Below are 25,622 nucleotides of genomic sequence, written 5' to 3' on the forward strand. Positions count from 1 at the left end.
GTGGAGCAGGTGTCTGCCTCCTGAGAGTCCCTCAGGCTTGGTCCATCTCTTCATCCACCTACATGGGCCTTGCAGGTTGCCTGGGCCAGCGAAAGGAGGTGCCCACAAGGGCTTTATCTGAAGTGGCATTAGTTGGGGTTGAGGGATAGGCCCGACATCGGAAGGCAGCCCATGCCAGCTCCCCTCCCTTCCACCCAGACGGGCACTTCCTTGGCTCTGTGTGTCCTGTCAACCGATTGGCTGAATCCTCCACAGGAGTTATGGCTGTGAATAAGAATTTAGTCTCGTGGGTGTCTTCCCACCTCCAAGAGCCGTAACTACTCCCATTGTCAGTCCTGGCTCTGTGTCCCCTTCCCCTTTTGTTGCCTGCTTTTCTTAATTCAAATTTTGCCTTCACTCTCTCATAAGAACATAAGAAGAGCCCTGATACTGGATCAGACCAAGGGTCCATCCAGTCCCGCATTCTGTTCACACAGTGGCCAACCAGCTGTCGACCGGGAACCCACAAGCAGGACACAAGTGCAACTACACCCTCCTGCCCATCTTCCCCAGCAACTGGTGTATATAGACATACTGCCTCTGATACTAGAGGTAGCACATAGGCATCAGGATTAGTAGCTATTGATAAGTCTTCTCCAGGAATTTGTCTAACCCCTTTTAAAGTCATCCAAATTGGTGGCCATCAGTATGTCTTGTGGTAGCAAATTCCATAGTTTTAACTATGTGCTGAGTGAAGTACTTCCTTTTATCTGTCCTGATCTCCCACCAATCAGCTTCATGGGATGACCCCACTGGGTTCTAGTATTATGAGAGAGGGAGAAAAATGTCTCCCTATCCACATTCTCCACACCAGGCATAATTTTGTATGCCTCTATCATGTCTTACCCTCCCTTTTCTAAGCTAAACAATCCCAGCTGTTGTAACCTTTCCTTATAGGGGAGTTGCTTTGGCCCTTGATCATCTCAGTTGCCCTTTTCTGCCCTTTTTCCAACTCTACAATGAATATTTTTAGGTGTGGTGACCAGAACTGTGCACAGTATTCTAAGTGTGGTCGCACCACAGATTTGTATAGGGGCACTATGATATTGGCAGTTTTATTCTCAGTCCCTTTTCTAATTATGCCTAATGTGGAATTTGCCTTTTTTTTTTACAGCAGCTGCACGCTGGGTTGACATTTTCATCAAGCTGTCCACCACAACCCCAAGGTCTCTTTCTTGGTCGGTCACTGTGATAACGTGATCCCATCAGGTTATACTTGAAGTTGGGAATTTTTGCCCCAATGTGCATCACTTTACACTTACTTACATTGAACTGCATTTGCCGTCTCACCACTGGCTTACATTGAATCAAATTTGCATCTTGCCACTTATAAAAACGCAGCACCATTGGAGAGTTTGTGAAAATGTTTGTGAGTTTTTGATTCTCTAGCTCATCTTACCTTGCTGCCCTAGACAGGAATAGCAGAAAAGCAGAAACATAATTTAGGTCTGCCTGTACATTGTGCTGAAGCAAATTCTACATTTGGATTATTCTTTTAAAATCTCATAATTTATTCTTCTGCAAGTCATGGGAAGAGCAAGAAACTCTGACAGGCATAGAATCCTACCACACTGGAAATTCTGTGCACACAGACCCTCTCTGCCTCTTCTGACAGCAGTGTCTGTGAGTTTTCAAGCTTATCCTTATATCCGCGAAGAACAGAAAATGGCTTTTAAAGATGGGTTTCTCAGGATGCTGAATTCTGCAATTTCAGGGACTCATAGATACAACCATAGCTTAAAGGTGTTAAATTTGGGCATGCAAGAGATTTTTTTCTTTTCTTTTGAAGTGTGGAGTCCACATTACCCTTCTCTGAAGAAGTCTCTAAATGCCCAAGTGGAAAGTTGCGCGTGGGACTTGCACAGTTCGATTCAAGTCGATATGAACTGCTTTGAGAGCTGCTTTTGTGCTGCTGGAGATGAAGGCCAAGTTGTCAACAAATTAATATGGACGAGCTGTTAGGAGCTGGGGAGGAGATGCTGCCCTTGAATACTGATTTAGTCCTCTCTACAAACCAGGGAAGCGGAGCAAGTCAGAGGAACGTATGCAGGTGGTATGGGCTGGGGCAGCCCTGGGCAAGTCACTTTTTGCTGGTGTAAGTAGCATCAATCCTTATCAGCTGCCATTACTAGGAAGACCCCAAACAGCGGTCTTTTTAAGCTCTTTATGATGTAGAAGTCGTATGCATTTTCCCAAACCCACACAGAAAATAGAAAAAACTAGGTCAGGTTTTTTTTCATATCTGCATTCATTTAGACCTCATTGCTAAATTCATACTAAACAAAAGTTACATAAAATATTTTCTATACTGAGGTGCAGAAGCTTGGGCCCAATCCAGCTCTCCAGCATTCCTGAGAAGGCCAGGGCCCTTCCCTTCGCCCCACCCCTTTCCCCTAAACACCGATCATTTGCTGGTTTCCTGGCTTCTGTGCAGTTCTTTTCGCCATTCTAAAAGGTTGAAATGCCTCTCCTGTTGCTGAGCTGCTGGCACTAAGAGCTTTAAGCTAAAATGGGCAGGTGCTTTTTGTATTTTTTGCCCTGCCCCTTCTGCCTTTGGCCCCACCCACCACTGGAATGCGGCCCCCAAGAACTGCTCCAAAATGGCATTTTGCCCTTGGGCTGAAAGAGGTTCTGCATCCCTGTTATATTCCATAAGCAGCAAGTGTCTGTCTGTCTCTCTCCATTTAAAGGCTCTGAGAGTGCCTGATGTCCTCTAAAAGCCGCTGAGTATAGTCAATAGTTTAATGTGGTTTCGTTTTAACAAAAATGGCTCATGGGCCTCAGAAAGTCCTGGGATTTTCCAACTTCACATTTGTGCACAGCTGGTTGGCCAGTCTGTGATCATGGAGCAGATCAGACAGTAGCATCAAAACACATAGATCTGGTGGAGAGGTCAGAGGAAGGAAGAGTAACACTGAAACCACCAAAGGAAAAAGCCAAAATCCAGGATTGGGCAACATTTCCATTAGGATCAAGCAAAATGCCACAAAATAGTGAGCAAGCTTCCTAGATATCTTGAACTCTTAATTGGGTAGGTTGTTTGTTGGCTTGATGTTGAAACCACAAAGCCAACACCGTGTCACCGTGTTAAGATGAAGTGCAGGAAGACTCAGTGGATTAGGCTCTGCTTGGTGCTATGCAGGTTTGCCTGGCTGTGGGTTTTGGATTTTTTCTTATGGACCAACATGGCTTCCTTTGCTTTTTTATGGTCAAAGGAAGAGATTTTACTGGAGAATGAAAATATTGGTGGGTCCTAACAATTGGTTTTAGGTTTTCTTGCCTGTGAGCTGTTTTTGTCTGTTGTAAACACAACTGTCTCCCTGCAACATTTGTGGAAGAAGCTCTGTTTTGATCAAGTGGTTTTTGCAAGCTTAGCAAGAGCATCACTCTCAGAGGAGGTCTTGCAAGGGCTTGTAGTTTGGGCTGCAGCTCAGGTCATCTTGGTTATTAACTAGATATGAATTATGTTATTTCAGCTGGCAAAAAAATAAAATGGGCTTTTAGTTGAAACTGGCCAAAACCAACTGTGCTACTTTTTAGGAGCCCTATGTTTGAAGGAGCCCTCTACTTGATGGTGATCACCCTGCTAGAAAGGGGGGCAGGGAAGAGAAATGTTTTGCTTCACCTCAGAAAAATGCCCAGGTTGAGATTTCCCATATGGATGGAATGGAAAAGCTACTGAAGAATGCCGTTCTTGGGCTACAGCTTTTGTTGTCACTCAGGTAGGCACACAAAGGCAGGTCCTCCATTAAGCACAACATCCCCAGCTGGCCTCCAGTGATGGTGTGTTCTGGCAGGCTCAGTCTGTGTGAATCTGCGCTGCCTCTTCCTAGCTCTGAATTGCAAGCATCCAAACACTACAGAGGCTTGCACTGAACTGCAAGGATCTGAGCAGCTTATCTGAACTGTGGGTCAAGGGATGGCCAGCATCTCAGGTTAGCACCGACCTTTTGCCACCTCCACTGTTCCTTACATTAGTCTCTTGGTGGCCTCTCTTCTTTCCACCCAGAGAGCTCATTTCACTCCTGACACACACTCTCGCACAGCCTCCTTCCCTTGATGCTTGGGGCTATAATTCCCAGGATTCCTGACCATTGGCCATGCTGACTGGGGCTGATGAGAGCTGAAGTCCAAAACATCTGGAGAGCACCATGTTGGGGGAGGCTGGCCTGGCATTTCTTCATTATCCTTTGCCACCAACCTAATTCATGGTAATGTCCAATGGTGGGGGGTGGTCTCCATTCTCTGCCTGGCTCCTCCTGGCCTCTTTTAACGTGTCCTTCTTATAAACACTTTCCAAAGCAATTTCCCCCCAACAGGGAACAATTACTTTTTTGCCCGCAACCATACTTTCTGTTTTGTGTGATCTGGGATTGCTGCAGCTGAACTTGGTTCGTGTTTCTTAAAATTCTGATCTAGACCTTTCCCTGTGGCTAGTACATCTCAGGGGCAGATCTGCTGGCTTGGTAGAGCTGAATGCCCAGGTTGAGATTTCCCATATGGATGGAATGGAAAAGCTACTGAAGAATGCCTCTCCTTTTCTCTGTGTAGCCGTGCCAGAGAGATGCACACACAGCTGCATAAAATACAAAACACGGCTGCATAAGAGATGCACACACTGGCTGCAAATCCCAGCTTTGAGAACTGAAGTTTTGCAGTTTTGCGGAAGATGTTGGGTGTTCTTTGGGGCGTCACGATCTGTGTCCACCTTATACTACATTCAGCTTGCTGGTTAGTGGGGCAGCCATCTACTGCCCATTGCCCATCTGTTATTTGACTAAGTCTTGTGGCTCCTTAGAGATCAACACCTTTATTCTGGCATCAGCTTTCTGAAGACAGGAGGATTCTTGTCGGAATGGCAGCCTACTTTTTAAATGCATCATGGGATCAGCAGTGATAGGAATGATGACCCCTTGTTCCCCGAAGTTGTAGGAGTCAGGGAGGGTTGCATGCTCCATGCTTAGGAACAGCCCCCCCCCGCCCCCATCTAGTAGCTCTCCCCAGAAGAGTTTCTGCTCTTCTCACTGCCAGCTCAGCTGCGTGGTGGAGGTCCTCCTCCTGCTGGTCAAGCGCTGTGATTGCCAGCAGGGGCGGACTGGGTGCGTGACGCAAGCCGTCATCACAGTGGCACGGGGCAGGGACACAACTGAGAATCTTGAGGCACCTGCAAGACTTAACACACTTATTTTGGCACAAGCTTTCATGGACTACAGCCCACTTCATCAGATGCATGGAGCATTATGGAGAAATTCAGGTTTATATACAGTGCACGTGATGGTGGGAAGAATTGAAACAGTGAGAGCAGATGGAAATTAAATGCAGAAAGTGACAATCACAGTATTAACAATGGTCATTCACAGTGCAGTTGCTGCTGATTATACAAACACCCTGGCACTAGGCAAGCCAATTAACATGTGGAGTGAGATTTAAATTTTTTTTTTTTTTATCCTGATTCAAGCCACTGGTGGTAGGTTTAAACTTGATGATAAATAAATAACTGAAGCGTTCCTCGCTGTAATCTTCCTTTGAAGTTTGTTTTCTCCACAATGACCACTTCAGTGTCAGTGAGAGAGTGTCCTGGGAGGCTGCATTGTTCTCCTACTGTTTGTTTTTTTTTACTATTGCCATTTCTGATGTCAGATTTGGGTCCATTTATTCTTTCGTGTAGAGACTGGCCTGTTCGCCCTATGTAGAATTCGGAAGGGCGTTGCTGGGAGATGATGACATTTATCACGTTGGAAGATGAGCAGGTGAACGAATCCCTGATGTTGTGGGTGACGTTATTAGGTCCTGTGTTGCCAGAGTAGATAATGGGGACAAAACTGGGTTTGATGCACCTAGTAGCAGATTGTGACTAGGAGTAATACCATTTTGTCTTATTAAATACCAATAACAGCATCACTGAAAAAGCTTGACGGAACCCCAGTGCTCTAGCAAAAATGGCAGAGATGCTCTCTGAGTGTTTTTCATAGGTGGAAACTTCTCTGTTCATGCTGTGTCACGATGAGCTTGCAGAAACTCCCCTGAATCCTGAGTTGCAACAAGACGCTCTATAGCTTTGGGCCTCCTAGAGAGGCAGCTCCCTGGAATGAACCCCACTCTCCCAAGGGAAACTCATGTATCCAAGCTGAAGGAGACACCTACAAAGTCCCACCCCTCTTGGATATGTGCCACATCCCGCCAAGCTGCCCCTCTTATTTCTGTAGGATTTGAACATTTGTTTCTCGCCTTTCTATGAAGGCTTGCAAATAAATCACAGAAATTAAAGACAACCCTAGCAATAAAAAACCAGACAGCAGCAAAACATCAGTATAAAAGCGACAGCAGAAGTGTCAAGGCTCAGCTCAAAGATGGCTTCCAGAATAAGACTGTCACGAGGGCCTGTTGAAAAGCAGGGAAGGAGGGAGCCCCTTTGGGGGTGCTTGTTATTTCTGAGGATCAGGTTCAGGTTACTGAAGAGATGCTGGACTTGTTAGGTTGGAGTTGTAGGCAGAGCTGCTTATGCTCTGTGCTAACAACAATGACAGAACCTAAAAGTGCAGCACCAAATTCTCTTCCAAGTGAAGCTGAATCCTGTTCTCTTTTGTATCTTCATTGCATATAGTCAAAGGCCTTTGACAACCACACATCCATCCCTTAATGCCACAGATGAATAATTTATAAAATACAATGTATATTGGCTGCATACCTGTCATAATTAAAATCCATCTCCACATAAAACTCAGTTAAACTCATAAACAAAATTAATTTAAAAGCATGCATGTAATTTACTGGCAGCTGGAGCAAATCATACCACCATAAGTGATAGAATGCTAGTGATCTAATAATAGCTCTGTCACAATGTCTTGAGGTGTTTTATCCAGGTAGTGTAAGAGAATATTTGATTAAAAAGAGTCTTATCCCTTGGGTCAACATATAGTGGGCGGAATAATGAATAGTGAATTATCTCTCCAACGTAATTGCTTCCAACGGCACATTTTTTGCTATTACTGCAGGATACCTGTATACCTCCATTCAAGATAAGCAGATGGCATTACTTGGAACCTAAGCTCCATAAAGTTCCCATGTGACTGGGGTGGGGGGAGTTCTGTGTTTGAAGATAATATGCCCTTCTATATGGTCTTGCTTATTTTAGCATGCCACCAAGAGCAGCTCATATGATGAATGACTGCATGATCTTTCTGGGTGTTGCCAAAAACATAGTCCCTCAGAGCCTGACGATGGTGTAAAGCCAAAATCCTTCAATAGTTAAATTATATCTTCCCAATTTGTTTTGATGTATCTGTGCCCAACCCTCCAATTTTTAGTTGTTCCAGCCAACACAGTTCAGCAAGGCTAGTATCTTCCATTTCATTTAATATGAACTGATATCTCAAATATCACAGGTCATCTGTAGCGCCAGTGGATGGTACTTTGCAGTCCACTCTTACTGTTGGTGATGCTGTCCCTGAGGAGTGTCTTAGGATCATCCTTTAGAATTTGTGCTTAGACTGTCCAAATTTGCTTTTGCTTCTTCTACCCGGAGTCTGACTCCAACTAATAATTGAGCTAACACCTTTACAGAAAAAAACTTTAAAGAAGGGGTCACTAATAGTCCTCCTGTACCATACATTTTTTTCTGAAGTTGGCATGTAATCCTAGCAGCTAATGACTTAACACCAGCTAGGTGAAGTTTCCAGGACATCTAATCAAAAATAAGTCTGTGATACCTAAAATATTGCACTTGTTCTAGCATTTGGTCATCAAGTTGCCCTTTTCATTTCTGTGATGTATTACCAAAGACCATGGCTTTGGGTTTAGTTTAGTTGATGACTAACTGCTCCTCCTTACAAAAGGAACCAAGCTTAAGTTACATTATTTTCAATCCTGATGTATTTAAGGGTATAGGTGCAAAATGGGTGTTTTTCGCCCTCTTCCTAAATCCTGGGAATCCTAATCAGCCCTACCACCAGCTTCTGAGATTTTGCCAGGTGTTGACCATATATAGCGATGAGGTCTAGAAACTTGTTCTCCTGACCCTGCCAGTGAAACCTGCCTCAGGGCTGAGTTGCACTTTGCCTGTTCGTTAGAACACAGGTCTTGTCGAGTGGCTGTAGTTTAACAGGGTGGGGGCAATTTCAGGCAGAGAAGTGCTGGGCCAGAGATGGGTGCTCAGCCCTTCCCTGACCGCTGCTTCAGTGTTCCCCTTGCAGCTCCCTTTTCCCTCCACTTGGCTCTCAGCCTGGTTCTGAGACCGAAAATTCTCCCTGCTTGGAGAAGAGCTGCCCGGGGTGGACTGGGTGAGGGCGGAGCCTTGGACAGGGGGAAACAGGATTCCGTTTCCCCTGCCTCTGCTTGAAATTGGCCACTTCGTCGGCAACTTCACAACCAGCTCAGTGCACACTAAGCCTGCATCTGGCTTTGCTCTTTGCCTTCTCTTTCATTCCTACCGTCATCACCCTTTTTCTAAAAATAATTTTAAAATTAATAAGACCGACTGTTTCTTTCCTCCTTGCTATCCTTCTTGCTCACATGGCTAAGATTTAGCAGGGACCTGTTTTGTTGTGGAGCACCGCAACCCTTGATGATGCTCTATGCATCTCAGCCACACCGTATTGGTGCTGACTGCTTTTTCCTGGGACAGAGAACCTCTCTGAGCTGTGCTTGAGTCCTATTTACATAGCATCAGCGGGAGGGGCGCTGATGTATATTCCACTGCAACAGCCAAAGCGTCTCATCCAAGCTAGCTGGTGCTCTGCCTTTTGCCGGGGAGCTGCTGTTGTTGGTAAAATGCAGATGACAGAATCTTGCCTGCGAGAGCTGATTTACAGTTCTCGGGGCCTGGGAGGGATCAAAATCCTGTTATGCCGTGACAGACTCAATCAAAGCATCCTAGAGCTGGGAATGTTTAAGGGGAGGATTTGGTGAGAGGTAAATATAGATGGGGAGGGATCACAGAAAAGTGGAGCCTCCAGGTGGCAGCTGCCTAAAATAGCCACCTTGGTTGACCAGCTAACCTCCATGAATTACGGTCGGATAGGTAAAAGGAAGTGGGCCAATACATTCTTGGGGTTCATTGCATCCTCCCCTCCCTCCCGCCAAGAATGCAATATGGTTTTTACCATTTCAGCTACTGGACATTATGATCAATGGCACACAGGCATTAAGTAGATGCATGGGGAAGCCAGCGCTAATGTAAATTACGTTGCACTACCATAAGCTACCTCTGACGCAACGCCAATAGTGTTTGCTTGCGCGGTGGGTTTTCTGCTAGAGGTGCCTTATGCTAGTGCAGCGTAACTTGCGCTAGCACCAAAGAGGGCACTCCCTCCCGCCCCATTCCCTTCCAGGTGTGAAGTGGGCCACGAGGCGGAACGGAATCCAGGCGAGGCATTCTTGTTCTTTCATAGATGATTAAGAGTCTTGCAGGTGCGCCTCTGCGATGTGGGTGGAAGAATAGCAGAGGCAGAACAAGGAGACGCAAGGGGAGGGGAAAAGAGATGTGTTTCCTGCATTCTCCGTGCTTCTGAGTGATCTGTAACTATCCAAATGGTTTTTGTATTCAATAGTTATTACTTATCTAGCATTTCTGTGACTTGTTCTCTTTGCAAAGATGTGCTTTCTTTTGCAGAGTGCGCTTTCTGCTTTGTCGATACTCTGCTGATCTTGGAGTATTTCTGCTTGTTTGTATTTCAGTGATGATGCTCAGATCTGTTTCAAGTCATGCTGTACATTTTCTGCTGGTTGAGTTGGGTACAATTCCTGTGGCTGAAAGCAATACTGGGATTTCTTTCTTTGCTGGTAGCTCTGTATTTTTGAATTCCCCAGTTAAATTCATACATCCCCCCCCCCCACCACCACCACCACCTTCACTAGTATTTCAATATTCCCTTTGGATAGGAATAGCGAAATCTACTACAATGCAGGAGGGGCTCAGTGGTAGAGCACTTGCTTTGCGTGCAGAAGGTCAATTTTTCAGTCCCTGGAATCTCCAGGCAGGGCTTGAAAAACTCTAGGCAGCCACCATGGGGCAAAGGAGAAACAGAGAAACTTGTTTTTCTGGACAAGAATTAGGGCAGATCGTCCTTATTCTGCAGAAATGGCCTGTGACCCTGGGGTAGAAGCAGCACATCTCTCTGATGCAACCCCTTGATCATACCATGGTGGCCTGAACATTGGAGGGTGGTATCCACCAGTTAGTCTAGCCTGGGCTATCCGAGAGAGAAGGGCAAAGCTTGCACTGAAATGACTCGCCTGAGACAATGAGTCTGTGTGTGTGTGTGTGTGTGCGCGTGCATGTGTGAAGCATACACGTGCATGCGCACACACAGCCCCAGCCATCTTTCTGTCACTCTGGGCTTCTTGTTATATGCAACCCCCTACAGCATTATAGACCTCTGCCACCCTAGAAACCCAAGAGATGGTAGCTGGAACCTGACTTCTTTTCTCTCTCTGTCTTTCTCACTATCTCTTACAATACAGTCCTTTTCATATTCGTCATTCTGGTTTCTTGTCCACAGCCCTGAGAAATGAAGCGAAAGAGAGATTGTCTTGGTCTGTTCTTAAGCAGGTCCAAAGTTTCCGTCCATTTGATTCCCCCTGAGCATGTTGGTCCAGGAAAATCTTTAATAAGAAACAAATGGTACTTTTCCACCAAAAATCAATGTTGTTCTTTCATGTCTTTTAGGAATGTATGTAAAACAAGTACTGGCAACGCTCCTTCTCCCCTGCCTTGCATTTCCCCCTTACCCTGTAAGGTTGGAGGTTAATATTGCCACTGCTGGGTGCTGGCATGTTGAACCGAGCAAGGCTCTTGGGCTCCCCTTTAGCGACATTCAAGAGATGGTGTCTCCCTCCTTTGATGTGACCTTCCTTTGGCCGCGGGCAGAGTGTGGCTTTTTCGCATCGCCGTCTCCTGCTCTGTACAGAAGTGGTGCGACAGCTGTGGGAGTGGCCTCCTTCCGGGCAACTGCCCTGAGTGGAGTGGAGTGGAGGAGCTGCTCGGCCAGCTGGGGATTGTTCTGCTCGGGGGTCCCCACTTCTTTTTTTGGATAGCGCAGCAAGTCTCCAAGCACAGAGCAAAATCCACAGGGGCAGCTGAGTGTTGCCGGGAGCAGAGGAACCAGCGCATGCCTTCTGAAGGCAGCCACTTCCTCACCGGAACCTTGATGTTTGTCCTCTCTGGAATCCCATATGCAGTCTTGCGTGCCTTTCCGCAGGTTCTCACTGGCCATTTTTATTCTGCTTTTCTAGTCCGTTGGTGTTGAACAGGGTTGTATTTTGACCCAGAGTGGGATGAATCTCTGACACCATCATTATTTTCTCTCTCTCTCTCAAGTTGTTTGAGAGAAGTGAGTCTGTCTCAATTCAGACTCCATGCCAAACCACGATTGCATTTCCAAAAATAAGGGAAGCCGTACAGCTCCTTGTCTGCCTTCATCTTCTCTCTGTTCAACATAAGAGGAGCCATGCAAAGGTCTATCTAGTCCAGTGTTCTGTTCCCGCAGTTGTCAACCAGATGCCTGTAGGAAACCCACAAGTAGGACATGAGCCCAACAGCACCATCCTGCTCATGTTCCCCAGCAACTGGGTAGAGAGCCAAGGCTGTTGGGCCCACCTTCAGCAACATTCGGGGGGTAATGTTTCCCGCCTTTGATGAAGCATGCTGCCTCTGATACTGGAGGTAACATATAGCCATCAGGACTAGTAGCCTCTGATGGCCTTATCCTCCATGAATTTGCCTGATCCCCTTTTAAAGCCATCCACATTAATGGTCATCTCTACATCCTGTGGTAGCAAATTCCATAGTTTAGCTATGCACTGCATGAAGACGTCCTTCCTTTTGTCTGTCCTGAATCTGCCACCAATCAGCTTCATGGGATGAACTCCTAGTTCTCTCAGGGATCTCTAGGTTCAATGCTTTCTAGAGGCAGAGCAAACTGTAGTGAGCACAGACCCACTTGTAAGCCCACTTAAAACCGTGGTAATATTGGTTCACTGGCTGATCACGAATGATAGTGGGTCAGTTCAAACATCGCACCACACTATAGCTAAACTTCCTTAGCCATGGTTGGCCATGGTATCTGAACTGGGTGGGGGAAGAGAGGAAGTCAGGCATAATTTGGAGAAAATTAAAAAGAGGTCCTTGTTACTGCTGGAGATGGAAGGCAGGCAGAGGGGGGGAAAGGGAATGGGGGAAGTCAGAAAAGGGAGGCAAAATTCAAAAAGTGCTGAGGAAAAAACATTTTTTATTTATAAGAACAGCCCTGCTGGATCAGACCAAGGGTCCATCTATTCCAGCATTCTGTTCACACAGTGGCCAGCCAGCTGCCCACAGAAAACCCACAAGCAAGGCATGAGTGCAACACCCACGTTCCCCAGCAACTGGTGTACATAGACTCACTGCCTCTGATACTGGAGGTAGCATAGAGCCATCAGGACTAGTAGCCACTGGTAGTCTGCTCCTCCAGGAATGTGTCACCCTCCCTTTAAAGCCACCCAAATCCATGAACGCACGCCAAGTTATAGTCATCTGTAAAGCTGTGGCCCTCTAGTCCAGCCCTCTGCCCTGAAACAGGATATCTTTGTTATTTTCCCAAAGCAGTGCGGGCAGACGCCCATCCATCCTGACAATGTGCACCCCAGTTAGTTATATAGCAGCCTTAAGTGTTCAGCCAGCGCTGCTCTCCTTCCTTCCCAGTGCCGTAGCACAGACATCTGGCTGCCCGTGCTCTCTCTCTCTCTCTGTCTCTGCCTGGCTGCAGCACAGTCCAGTGTGAACAGTGGAAGTGTAGGCAGGTGCAGTTTGCTAACCAGCTGCTTACCTGGGGAAAGTTGATATTTGCTCTAAGCGAGGGACAAATTATTTAGTTGCTTTAGACGAACACACATCGAAGAAGGCAATCTTTTCATACACCGCCCCCCAGGCTTTCCCCTCTCCACTTCTGTGATCTGGAAAGAGTGGAAATAAAATGCTCCCCCCCGAGGGAGCTGTTACATGATACATCTTTAACAAACGGGTCCATTAATTTGAGTGAGCTTGCTTGTTGGGAAATTAATCTGAATTTCGTAATAGGCTGTATGCATACTTGTGATTATAAATGGGATTAGGAGAGGAGTCAGAGTATGGGATGGGGGCAGGGCATAAAGTTACACTCACCTTGAGTTGGACCCTTTAAACCTCACCAAAGATATACCGCTCTTCATACTAAGACCTCTAGAAGGCAGGAGCTAAAAAATTAGCTCTGGCTATAGAACCTCAGATAGGATAAATTGGGTATCCCAATGGTTCTGTTTCTTCAGAAGCCACTGCATACACTGCATTTCTAGCCCAAAGAGACAGGTTTCAAATGCCATCTTTCTCCTTGCGTCTGCTCATTTTTGGATGCTGGCAAGCTAGATGTTGTTTGGGCACTCAAGAGGAGCAGATATTCTTTGCTCACTTTGTGTGTGCCCTGAGTGGACACCATTTCCTATAGGAAGATGACGACATCTAGGAAAAGTATATCTGAAGCTGCCCTAAATCTTGTTGCTTTGTTCAATTCCTGTTGACCAGGGTGAGTCCAGCCATAAGGCCAAGTGGGATAGCCTACCTGTAGCACTAGATGTTGGGTGTCATGAAGGGTAGTCTAGTAGAAGAGAGACAGATCTGACCATGGGACACAAACCCACTTGGAAAGCCTCCTGAGCCAGCCCAGGGAAAGTCACACTGGGCAGAAGTGAAGCCCATTAAGATTAATGTGTATTCTCAGATATCCCCAAGGTTCTCTGCAGTGCATGGGAGATCTGTGGCAATATGTGCAGGGGTTTGTCTGCAGTGCGGTCAACAGAAAACATGTTCCCTCTCAAATTAGCAAGGCTGAAAGCCCCTCCCCTAGAACTTCAGTCATGCAGTCCTAAAGAGTTTATACCGTGGAACGAAGATCAACATTGAGATTATAATTATTTCTGTCCCTTAATTTCTCTTCATTAATATTAATGAAATATTAATCGGGAGCAGAGAGGAAACCCTCAGCTTTGACTGCAAATTCCAGTTAAGAGCCAAAGTGCCTAATGTGAGAATATGCCGCTGGAATAGAAATCGTGGGAGTTTAATGGATCCAGAGGCCTAAGCATTGAGAGTGACACTTTGTCTCTTATACCGTTATTATTCCAGGAAAATGTGTGTTTCTGTGAGCCTAAAGTGCATGAACAAGGAACGTGGGTCTGCTTTAATGAAGGTCAGGGCACCTTTCTCTGTGCAGCCAGGATGGGGTGGTGTGGAGAGTGCATGTCAGAGGAAGTCCTTTTCTATCTCCACAGAATAGCTTGCCTCGCCATGCTCAGCTAAGAACCAAAGAGCAGCCATATTGTCTCAGACTGATGATCCTTCTAGAACGTTCTGCATGCTTAGTGCCGCTCCTGTCAATAGTTCTAAAGATCCTGGCACACGTTTGCTCATCATGCCTGGAGGTTGAGACGTTGCCTGTTGCAGCAGTGGGGAAGGTGACTCTCCAGATGTTGTTGGACCACAACTCCCATCAGCCCTAGCTGACATAGCCAAGGGTGAGAGATGCTGGGAGTTGCAGTCCAGCAGCATCTGGAGGGGCAGACCTTCCCCATCCCTGCCTTAGTGAGTAACAGGGGACGATGGGCACCCAGGCCTTAGGGGCCTCTTTGGTTGCAGGGGGGAGCAGGGCTGAGTAGCATCCTGGAATAGATGGACTGCAGCTTGATGACAGAGTGCATGTGTTGCATGCAGATGCTCCCTCTACTTCAGTCTTTAGCTAAAAGCAGGGCTGGGAAGGAGCCCTGTCCGCATCCGTGGTCTGACTTGGAATGCAGGAGCTTCACAGGTTCGTGTCCTGGGAATCTCAGCTTGCATGTATGGGGAGGGTGTATGTGTGTGCGTGCACACACAGACATACACATGTTTATATGCCACTCCATAGCAAAACGTTCTCAGGGCGGCTCACACAGTATCACCTGATCCTTCTATCACAGGCTTTTCCCTGGGAGTCAACTAGCAGGGAGCCTAGACAACAGTCATAGTCTTCAGTGTGAGTCATGAAGCTACAGATCATACAGCCTGACATGACTTCCTGCTCCCCCGGTGACTTTTGGTACGCTATGAATGTCGCAAATGCTTTCAGATCGTGTCCAGATCATAGCATGCTAAGTTCTCAGAAGCCCCTGAAAAGGAGGAGGCTCCAATCTGCACACCTCATAATAGAGGACTTCCCAAATGAATTTTCCCATTTGTAAGCTTTTGGGGCAGGGGTTGTGCCCCTTTTGTGTTGTATACACGCAGTGACTAGCGCGCCGCTACTGTGGAGCGGTGAGAGTGTTCACAAGAAGGTGTTCCGTGCATTGTCCCTCCTTCTGACGGCTACGTTGTCTTCTCTCTCCTCTGCTCAGGGCATCTTCTCTCCGGTGGAACACGGGGACCAAGGAGCGGATGCTCATCAAGGTGACAGATCGCGAGCCCAGCTTCCTCGTGCACCAGGGCAATGGCTACACCCCCGACAACCAGCAGGGCACCCGATCGCGTCGGCCCTCGGGCGGCCAGCCGTCCCCCAACCTGCAGACGTTCGCCCCTGAACCAGACAACGCTGTCTTCTTCCCCGAGAGGAAGCAGTCGCCCTTCCTGAAACGGGCCGACCACGTGGGCAGTTGCTCCCCGCTGCTGGGCCGAGGCGAGTCGTTCTGCTCCCCGCTCCAGGCCCAGCCCCGGAAGCACTCCAGCGAGTCCCAGCCCTCCTCTCCACGCTATGCCTATGAGCCGCCCTTGTACGAGGAGCCTCCCATGGAGTACCAGGCCCCCATCTACGACGAGCCCCCCGTGGACATGCAGTTCGAGGCCAGTGGCAGCTGCAAAGCCGGCTCGCCGCAGAAGTCGCCCCTCCGCAGGCCCCACCCTTTCCTGCCGTCGCCCAAGCAGGGCTCCAGCTCCCCCTACCAGCAGCTGGTGCTGACCAAGCAGAAGGGCCCTGACCGCTTCATGAGCTTGGAGTACAGCCCCGCTGGCAAGGAGTACGTCCGGCAGCTCGTCTACGTCGAGCAGTCTGGCTCCAGCCCCAAGATGAAGACCGGCCTCCGGCACAAGTATTCCCCCAACCCCATTGGCGGCTCCTACTCGCTCCAGCACAGCCCGTGCCTCATGAGGGACCAGCGCCTGGAGGTCAACTCCGGGGACTACAGCAGCATGGAAGGGGCCGACTTCCGGCACAGCCCACCGGTCGGCCAGGCCTCGCAGGGCGAAGACTCCATGTCGTGGTCCAGCCAGCAGAACACCATGTCCTCCACGGGTTACTCCCCCGGCACCCGCAAACGGAAGAGCAGGAAGCCTTCCCTCTCGTATGACCCGAACGCCTCCTCCACCGATGGCTCTGGGGAGCGGGAGGAAGGCCTGCCTGAGGAGCGGCCGCCCTCCAGTTGCAACAGGCCCCAAATGAGCCGCATGGAAAGCAGGTCTGTGGAGGCTGAAGCCCCGAGAGGCTTCCCAGAGCCCTTTTTGGCCCAGGCTCGGCTGGCTTGGGAGGCCCAGCAAGCTCACTACCACATGAGGCAGCGGAGCAGCTGGGACTCCCAGAAGGATGGCTCGGGCTACGAGAGCGATGGGGCGGTGCCTCTGCCCATGCCGGGGCCAGTCGTACGTGCCTTCAGCGAGGATGAGGCCCTGGCCCAGCAGGAGAACAAGCACTGGAAGCGCAGCACCTTTGAGAAGCTGGGCTTCCCGCAGATCCTGCTGGAGAAAAGCGTGTCAGTGCAGACGAACCTGGCTTCGCCCGAACCCTACCTGCATCCGTCTCAGGTAAGGCATTCAGAATCAGAGGCCAGAAGAGGGGTTGTAACTGCTTAAGATGCCCCTTTCTGGAATGGGCGGTTGTGGAAGCAAAGAAGCTGACGGGTGTGAAGGCAGAGTTGGAAGCATTTATGACGGATTTCTTTTGGTTTCTACTTTGATTACTGCTGTGCCGAATATTCTCTAACATTGATTTTGAAATTACCCTATTTGGTGCTGCTGAACTAACTACAGGAGAAAAATATTGCCTAAAGATCAAGTTGTTCTCACCAGTATTTGGCATTTTTGGTATTTGACCATCAGCCTACATTGCTGTTTAATTGATTGGCTGTGATGGAGCATGTATATTGGTCACTGATGTCACTGATGCCCCTAAACAAAGCTGCATGTGTTTCCACAGGTAATCAGGTTAAATGACAGCAAGGGCAATTGAGGCTGAGGGACAGTGAGGGCAAAGAGGAATAATGGTGGCAAGAACAGGCTGCCAGAATGGGAAGCAAGATATAGATAGGCTTGGAAGCAGATGAGTCCCTTTTACCGAGCCTGGTTGCCACTTTGGAATTTCCGGTTGCAGTTTAGCATAATTTTCCCAGATCAAGGTGTTTTGAGGGGTTGTTCTGGTGAGTCAGAGAGCTGATGTCAGTCCAAATGGCAAAGTATGAGTAGGATCAATGCACCCATTGATTAAACCGTATCTTTCCCTGCTCTGTGGTTCATTTATTGTCATTTTAGCAAAGAGCATAAAAGTATCCATGCAGAATATAAGCTAAAAAGTTACCAAACAAAATAAAATAATGATTATAGTGAGAGAAAACAATCAACTCCTGAGCGGTGTTTTTTTTAACCAAACAGATGAATACAATAACAATCAATCATCAGAGTTTTTATACAGAGGTAAATTGACATATGTAATTAGCCTAATAATAATGATAATATTTATACAACTGTCGGTGACCAGGAAATACAGAACCAATATTTGGATGGCTTCACAGTGTGTGAATCTGGGTCATCTATGTGAGCTACAAACCAGAACCAAACTCTCCTAAATGTCTCTGGCTTATGCTTGCCTAAACTCAATAATCTTTGATGGCTCAGTTTCTCCATATAAAATATGCCTCAGACTAGTGAACCACTGCCTCAGAATGGGCCTCTTTAGTCTAACAAGCAGAATATCCTTTGCTGCTGTTAACAAATAAGAGCAAAATCTCTTATACTCCCAGACAGGTGATTAATTAATAACAATGCCACTGGATCCTCTAGGAGGATAATCTACAATTTCATTAATTCTTTTCAAAACTAGATGCCAGACATTTGTACTTTTTCACAGCTCTACCATGAATGAAAATATTAACCTTTTTGACCGCATCCTTTCCAAAACCCTGTCTGCATTGCTTTGAGGAATGTTTGATATCATTCTTGAATGACAGTTCTCTAAGATTTAGATAAATGAGTTTAAAAGGTTTAGTAAAACAAGCACATTTCCTCTGATCCGGCAGATCAGTGTATCTGGCATATTTTTCCTTATATCGGTTTCTCAGTTTTTTAAATAGGCCATTGTCTCACCTCTTAGGTTCTAGGCTAATTGTGATATATGGCTGAGACTAGTCCTTGTGAAGAATGAGTATGGACACAAAGAAGGGATTTGAGTAAAGTGAACCCTCTGTTAACCTGCTGTATAATAGTGTAATTATGCAAAAGATATTGGAGCTGCAGATACTGAAAGCAGGGGATTACAAACCAATTGGCTTTGATAGATAGCCCCTTCTCTAAAAGGTAGATCACCAAATCAACTAATATCTCTATTCTTCCCCTCATTGAGGCATCCCTGCTTCCCAGCCATGAAGGCTGCTCCCAAACAAGGACTGGAATTGCCGTGGTTTGTTCGCTTGCATATTACAGAGGATCCTCGTGACGGCATCATCCATTTGTAATCCTCCTGTGTTTTCCCAGCACTGCTTCCATCTTCTTTCTTACTGGAAAACGTCCAGCTTTTTTGAGGAGGGCAGCAGAGTAATACAATCTCCACAGGCATGCATGCACTTAGCATATTCTTCCATCTGTTTTTAAGAGGGCGGTGACCTCTCGGGCAGCTAAATCTACCATAGCTCAGCACACATATAACAGTTGAGACGGGCTCCATTTCTTATCACCCATTTATTTTTTTCCAGGCACAGTCCTATGCATGTTTTGACAGAAAAAGTCCTACAACGTCCAGCAGGCCCCAGTCAGGATGGCTGGCAAGGAATGCTGGGAGTTATCAGACTTTTTTCTGTCTAAATATGCACAGAATTGTACCCTTAATCAATCTGTTGTGTTTTAATTTTTTTTTTAAATGGTAGCAAAATATCACTGAAATGAAAAAGTGTTATAGCACTAAACCTCTATAATGCCAAAATGTAATTTATACGAAGTTTGAAATTTGAAAAAACCCACCTGTCTAGTTTTGCCATTTTAGCAAGGTGGTTAACGTTGGGACTCTTTTTCATCATTTTTTTAAAAAAACTAGCATTTAAAGAAAAAATATTATAGTGGTATAGTGCAATGCCTCTATAATACTTTTTAAAAAATCATTTAGAAAAACCCTTTCCATTCACCAGCTTTAACTTGATTGTGGTGACTGGAAACATCCCCCCCCCCCCCCCGCCACTGTCATTGTGTGTTGTTTTTTTTTTTTTTCAAGCACTAACATTTTTGGGATATGGCAATAGAATGCTCTTTTATTTAAGAGGCATTTCGCTATTATTTTAATATTTTTGTTTTCTAAAAAATGCCAGAAAAGTGTTTTAGTGCTGCTTAAAAGATCAATTAAAAATAAAGTGAAGGGTTGACAAGCATGGCACCTGCTGCAAAGGGTATTGATACGTTCAGCTGCCTGATACTTCAGTACCCACATCACAGCTACACCCCTTACAAAAGACCGAAGTGTAGTACTAAGGATGCTGGTGAGGACAGACATATGGGATATACAGCTTCCAGTGTTCACTAACTTAGAGGGCTTTAAAGGAGATGAGGCAAATGGATGGCAGTGGAGGGTCGGTCTGTTCATGACCCCAGGAGCACTTTGCAGTCTCCAGGCACAGCCTGGGCCAGATGCTCGGGCTTCACCAGAGAGGCGTGCTGTTGCTTCCATACCTGGGTTGGGAGTCACTCTGGGAAGCTGGCTAATGGGCTCTGTGGCCTTCTGGTCTGATCTCGCAGGGGTCTTCTTCTGGGCTGTTGGAGTCCGTATGCACCTTTTCCAAAGGCTGTTAGTCTTCTCCTCTTTGCTAAAGTGAGCACTGAGTTGAAGGAGGGTGGCGCTTGCTTCAAAGTCTTCTATTATTATTCTGTGTTCTGAGGAGGACAGCTTGATAGCCTGGATGAATTCCCACCACGTAGGTCAGCCTTCCCCAACCTGGTGCCCTCGCGATGCCTTGGACTGCAATTCCCGTCATCCCCAGCCATGGGAGTTGCAGTGCAATGCACCTGGAGGGTGCCAGGTTAGGGAAGGCTGATTGAGGTTCTAGCCAGTCAAGGTTTATTTAGCATACCCTTGTAGGTTAAAAAACAAACAAACCCAAACCCTGAGAGATTAGCAACTGGAAGCCCCTGGGCATAATACTGTACGGTGCCTTTTGGCCCTGAATCTGCCAGTTCCGGAAGCAAAAGGGATGTAGATGAACAGCATCTGTAACAACTGGACTGAGCAGCAGCTTACTTTGCAGAGTGGCGGGGTGGAATTTTGATCCCCCCACTTCCTTTTTAGAGTGACTATCCAAGAAAAAGAGTTGCCAGCCTGGGATGTAAGGGGAGGGGCTGTAGCTCAGGGGTTGAGCCCCTGCTTTGCATGCAGAAGGTCCCTGGGTCAGTCCCTGGCATTTCCAGGGAGGTCTGAAAAGACCCCTGTCTGAAACTCCAGGGAGCCACTGCTGCTAGTCAGCATCGACAAGACTGGGCTAGATGGACCAAGGGCCTGGCCCTGCAACAGGCAGCTTCCTAGATTCTCAGCAGATGTATCAGGCCGTAGCTCTGTGGTAGAGCCCCTGCTGTGCATGCAGAAGATCCCGGGTTCAATTCCCAGCACCTCTGGGTAAGGCTGGGGAAAAAACTCTCTTGAGACCTAGGGAGGTGGTAGGCTGTCCCGCACTGGAGGCATTCAAGGTGAAGCTGGACAGCCATTTGTCAGGGATGCTGTGACTTTGATTCCTGCACTGAGCAGGGGGTTGGACTTGATGGTCTTACAGGCCCCTTCCAACCCTGCTATTCTTTGATTCTGTAAAATGCACAATATCACCTGATAGTGTAGAAAGACAATTGCCATTCCACTTGTAGCTTACAGTGGAATAGCAACGGTTTATTAGTGCCAGGTGCTTTTTGGCTGGAAGCACCCCAAGAGAGGATGTTGAGCAAAAGAAGTGGCTGGAGGTACTGGCAGGCCCAGCTTCCTCGTCTGAGTTTTAAGGTTCATTAGTATTAGCAAGCTGAGTCCTATTTTATTTTTTGGAGCCACAACCGATTCTCCAACGAGCGTGGAGAATGACTGCTCAAAATCCAGTCAGTGTTTACCTGATGGTGCCATGTTATGAAACAATATGTTTCTTAGCTGACATACAGTGTAATAATAACTCAAGTTGGGGAAGAACTGACCTTTGGGTGTCTCCCCCCCCCCCACAAAGAATGTGGCTTTTAAATGTCGGCCTTTTTAATGAGCCAAATGCAGTGATTCAACATCGCTTGCCAGGATTCCAAAACCTTTGGGTGTACGTAGATAGGTTTTGAGCAATGTCTTCAGGTTTCTTGCCTCTGATCTGTGAAGAAGTGAGCCGCTGACATTTAACGAAAGATGTAAAAAAAAGTCCATAAAATAATAGCTCGATAGCATTTGGTTCAGGGAAATGAAAACTGTGTGTGAATAACATGTAGGAAAAAAGGGTTTCAAAGGAACTTGGATGAGTCATACTTTGAGTGTGCTGACACCCAGCGTAGCATCAATGGGTCTGGCCTGTTCTCGTCCTCTCTCTTTCTCTCTCTCTCTCTCTCCCTCCCTCCCTCCCTCTCTTTTTCTTTCTCTGATTCATAAAGACACGCTAGAAGGGGGTTCTCAAAAGGTTTTCTGTCCCTGTTTATTCATTAAGCCTAGAAATCTGAATCTGCTCTTTTTTTAGAAACAGCATTCTTCCTTTCCTCCATAGGTCTCTGGCTATTCCAAATGATCCAAGTCCCTACATAAATGGTTCTCCGCTCAGTATTCTGGTGTGGGGGTGGGATATGGAGATTCAACAGAGGAAAGCTGAGCTGAAGAAATAAGTTGGAGGGGGGTGGATGGGCTTTAAGGCATCCCCCTGGGCCTGTTTAACAGTGTTTAACATGCCATGCCAAGCAGGAAAATCTTATTGCACTCCTGAAGGTTACTCCGGCTTAGACGTTGATGCACAGGGCAGGGACCATGGCTTTGTGGTGGAGCCCGTAATTTGCATGTAGAAGGTCCCAAGTTCGATCTCCAATTAAGAGGATCAGGTAGGAGGTGATGGTAAAGACCAAGAGGTCTGCCTGAGACTCTAGAGAGTAGCCGCCGTTCAGAGCCGACACTACTGGGCTAGATAGACCCACTGTCTGGTCTTATATAAGGCAGCTTCTTACATTCCTATGACATTTAGGGAAGGCAATTCTGCACACATAGAACAGCCAGCAAGAAAACCTCTCTGCATACTATTGCTGTTCAAATGAGGTGCATGGATGGTACGTTCACGAGAGCACTCTTGCTTGATGAAGAAGAGGAGAGAAGACAGTCTGAAGTACTTTGGAGCTGAGCTGATAAGGTCAAAGCCAGCACTTCCGATTCTGCCTCAGAGACAGTAGGAAAGCTATACAGATGCTGGAGTCCCGACTCCTAGTGCTTTCAGAGGTGCAATCATGCTTACTCTTGTACATAATATCATAGTAGGCCCCGGCACCAGCATGTTCCATCAGTCCCGATGGTTGGCGTATGTGTGTGTGTGTCAGAGAGAGAAAGTGAGGGAGTGAGAGAAGCGTGCTTCAGGTGGTGCCTTACTGAAAGACCAGGTCTTGGAGGTTGGAGAGGATGGGGAACTGGAAGGAGAGGGCCAAGGGAGAGCCATGGCACATAAGTTCAGATGGAATGCAGCAAGTGAGAATTGGTGGAAGAGGAGATGAGGGATCCTCATGGCGGGACCCTGAGCCGAAAGCCCACACTGCCCCGCTATCTTGTGTTATTCTTGACAATGGGTGATTCCAAACGAGGCTTTTGTTTTGCAAGTGTCCTGCATCAGCCACAAACTTTTATGAGGGTCCAGATGACGTCGCCTTCCATTTGTAGCCCTCCTGTGTTTTCCTACAACTTCTTTTTTCCTGACACAAAAAAAATCGGTTCAGGAGGAAAAGACAGAATAGCTGCACAGTGCCTTCTGACGAGGAGTGCAAGGAGTTCTCTGCCCGGAAGCACCCAATGTCTCTAGATAGGTTCAAAGCAACATGCACAACTTCCCTGCACAAGCTGTGTGAGCGGGCCCCCAGAGACCCTCTTGATGGCTCTAGGGATTCTGGGATATTTCTCAAGTTGTGGGACCTGCTCCTCTCAATTTCTCTGCCTCCTTCCCAACCCCAGGCACTTCTGGGGCTTTCATGGGCCGTGTTGTCCGTGGCCCCTAGAAAGTTGTGGCTGGCCCTGCCTTACATGTATTTTCCTAGGCAGATCCTTTGACCTCTGTTGACCCTTTTTCTTCTCCTCTATCTCCAGGTTTCTCCATGGGTTTGGCCTTCCCTATGCATTGCCGATGCATGGCTGTTTTCCGCAGTAGTTTATAGCTCCAAGAACCTCCAAGCTTCTCCTAGCACACGTTTACACAGTGTGTGTGATTTATTATAAGCTTACCCTAGGTCTGTTTACTCCCCTGTTTGGAGTCCAAGGTTGTTGGACGTGTGGGTGGGGAGGTGTGTGGGGCGTTCGCTGCAAGCCCTCAGAGGTCTGGCAGTGTTTGGAAATGATTTAGTATCCGTTGGCTTCTTTCACGGTGTTTCATCGTGATCCACTGGGGATAGGAAAGGCAGCTTGAGCGGGAGCTTAGATGGTGACTCTAAAAGCCATAAACCCCGTCAGGAGTTGGGTAATTAAAAACACCCTTCGTAAACCACTGTAAGGATTTGATTGTAATGAGAAGATCATATGTATGCGTCTTTAACTCTTGTTTCCTGTGATCTAGCTAAGGGGACAGTGTACCTAGAAACTGAAACTCTGTAGACTGCCTTAACTAATGTGTCGCAAAGTGCCATGGTTTGATCTATTAGTGCAAAAACTATGAGTAACTTTGTTTAGAGGGGAAAAATCCAAGATCCACAGTTGGGCAATACCTTTATTAAGATCAACCAAAATGCCACAGAAGAGTGTGCAAGCTTTTGAGCTCTCCAGAACTCCTCACCAGGCTGGGTGGTACAAAAAGCAAGGGGTGGGGGTTCTGTGTTGTTTATTGTTTAGAAAGTCTCAGTGGAGAAATGAATGTTTTTGTTTTTTAAACTGTTTTATTGAGGGTTTTTTCCCAGAATTATATTCAAGATTTTTAATTAAAAAGTTATAACTCCCCTCCCTTCACCTTGCTGAGGAACAGGCCAGCAAAGGGCTGGATGTGCCTGATCTCGTCTGATCTCGGAAGCTAAGCAGGGTCAGCCCTGGTTAGTACTTGGATGGGGCACTGCCTGGGAATCAGGCTTCCTGCATTGAGCAGGGGGTTGGACTCGATGGTCTTGTAGGCCCCATCCAACCCTATGGTTCTATGTCTATGTACTCAACAAATGAAGGTGTTTTGTAATGCATAATGTAACAGAGCAGAATTACAGAAAAGTTAAAGAGGTGTGTTCCCGGAGGGGGCAGAGCTCAGTGGTAAGACCTGTGCACAAAACCTCCACTTTTGTTCTCAGAGTCTCCAACTGAAAGGATCCTCCTGGCTAAGCAGGAAAGACACTTGGCAGATACCACTCAGAGCTGCTGTCAGCCAGTCAGAGGTGGCCGTATGAGGCTAGATAGACCAGTGAGGTCTGACTCTGTATCAAGCAACATTGTGTGTTCCAAAAACATCATCATGATACAGAGGTGGCTTAGCCTAGAGGAGGAAAAATCAGAAGCTCATTTTTCTAACTTGAATGCACTTGCAAAATATCTGAATGCATACCTTCTCAATGAAAATACTATACAAAACTCTCAAGTTTGGATTCTCTGTAATTTAGGGGCTACAGAAAAGTGGAATGTAAAATATTGGTAATTCTTTTTTTAATCTGATGCATTCACTTACACTTTTAAATATATGTGAAAATGGAATATTAAAATCAAAGTAAGATCATTGCATGATGAGATTTCAGAGTCAAATCTTAAAAGTGGAGGCATGTGGTAAATGTAGAATTTGTCTGTCCCTTAACTTCTATTGTATGGAAAGAAACTGCCTGGTTCTCTCTGGCTGCCAGTGATCCATCTAGTCCCAAACTGCTGGACCTGGGTGACTGCAGTTCTTCAGGTCTCAGGTAGGCATCTATCCCAACTTGAGAGTCAATCTGGGACTTTCTACATACCAAGAAGACACCCTTCAGCAGAGTCCTGACCCTTTCCCTCAAAGCACTACATAGCAATTACCAGCTCTAACCACAGAGCTGGACCACAAAACATGGAAAATGGGAGAGGGTGGACTGCTGATGATTCAAGGGCTGCAACATGACAGCTGACATTTATTGGAAAATGACACACTTAGTGGAACACAGCCGGTGAAACACAACTTTGCAAAGGAGGCAGCAGCTGCCATTTCCGACTCACTGGTGGAGGGTGGGGAAGGGGGAGAAA

At 46.9% G+C, this 25,622-nt stretch overlaps 1 protein-coding gene across 1 annotated transcript in view; it reads left to right on the plus strand.

Moving 5' to 3' along the window:
- ARHGAP39 (Rho GTPase activating protein 39) overlaps nucleotides 1-25,622 on the plus strand; it is a 197,790-nt gene that overhangs the window by 136,968 nt on the left and 35,200 nt on the right. Inside the window, exon 4 of the mRNA XM_084848589.1 lies at nucleotides 15,415-16,810. Coding sequence (XP_084704715.1) covers nucleotides 15,415-16,810 — 1,396 coding nt within the window. The remainder of the gene's footprint in view (nucleotides 1-15,414; nucleotides 16,811-25,622) is intronic.

The sequence above is a fragment of the Heloderma suspectum genome, chromosome 4 (genome assembly GCF_057233095.1).
Source record: "Heloderma suspectum isolate Gila_16-S chromosome 4, 16-S_ref, whole genome shotgun sequence".
In the NCBI taxonomy this organism is placed as follows: domain Eukaryota; kingdom Metazoa; phylum Chordata; class Lepidosauria; order Squamata; family Helodermatidae; genus Heloderma; species Heloderma suspectum.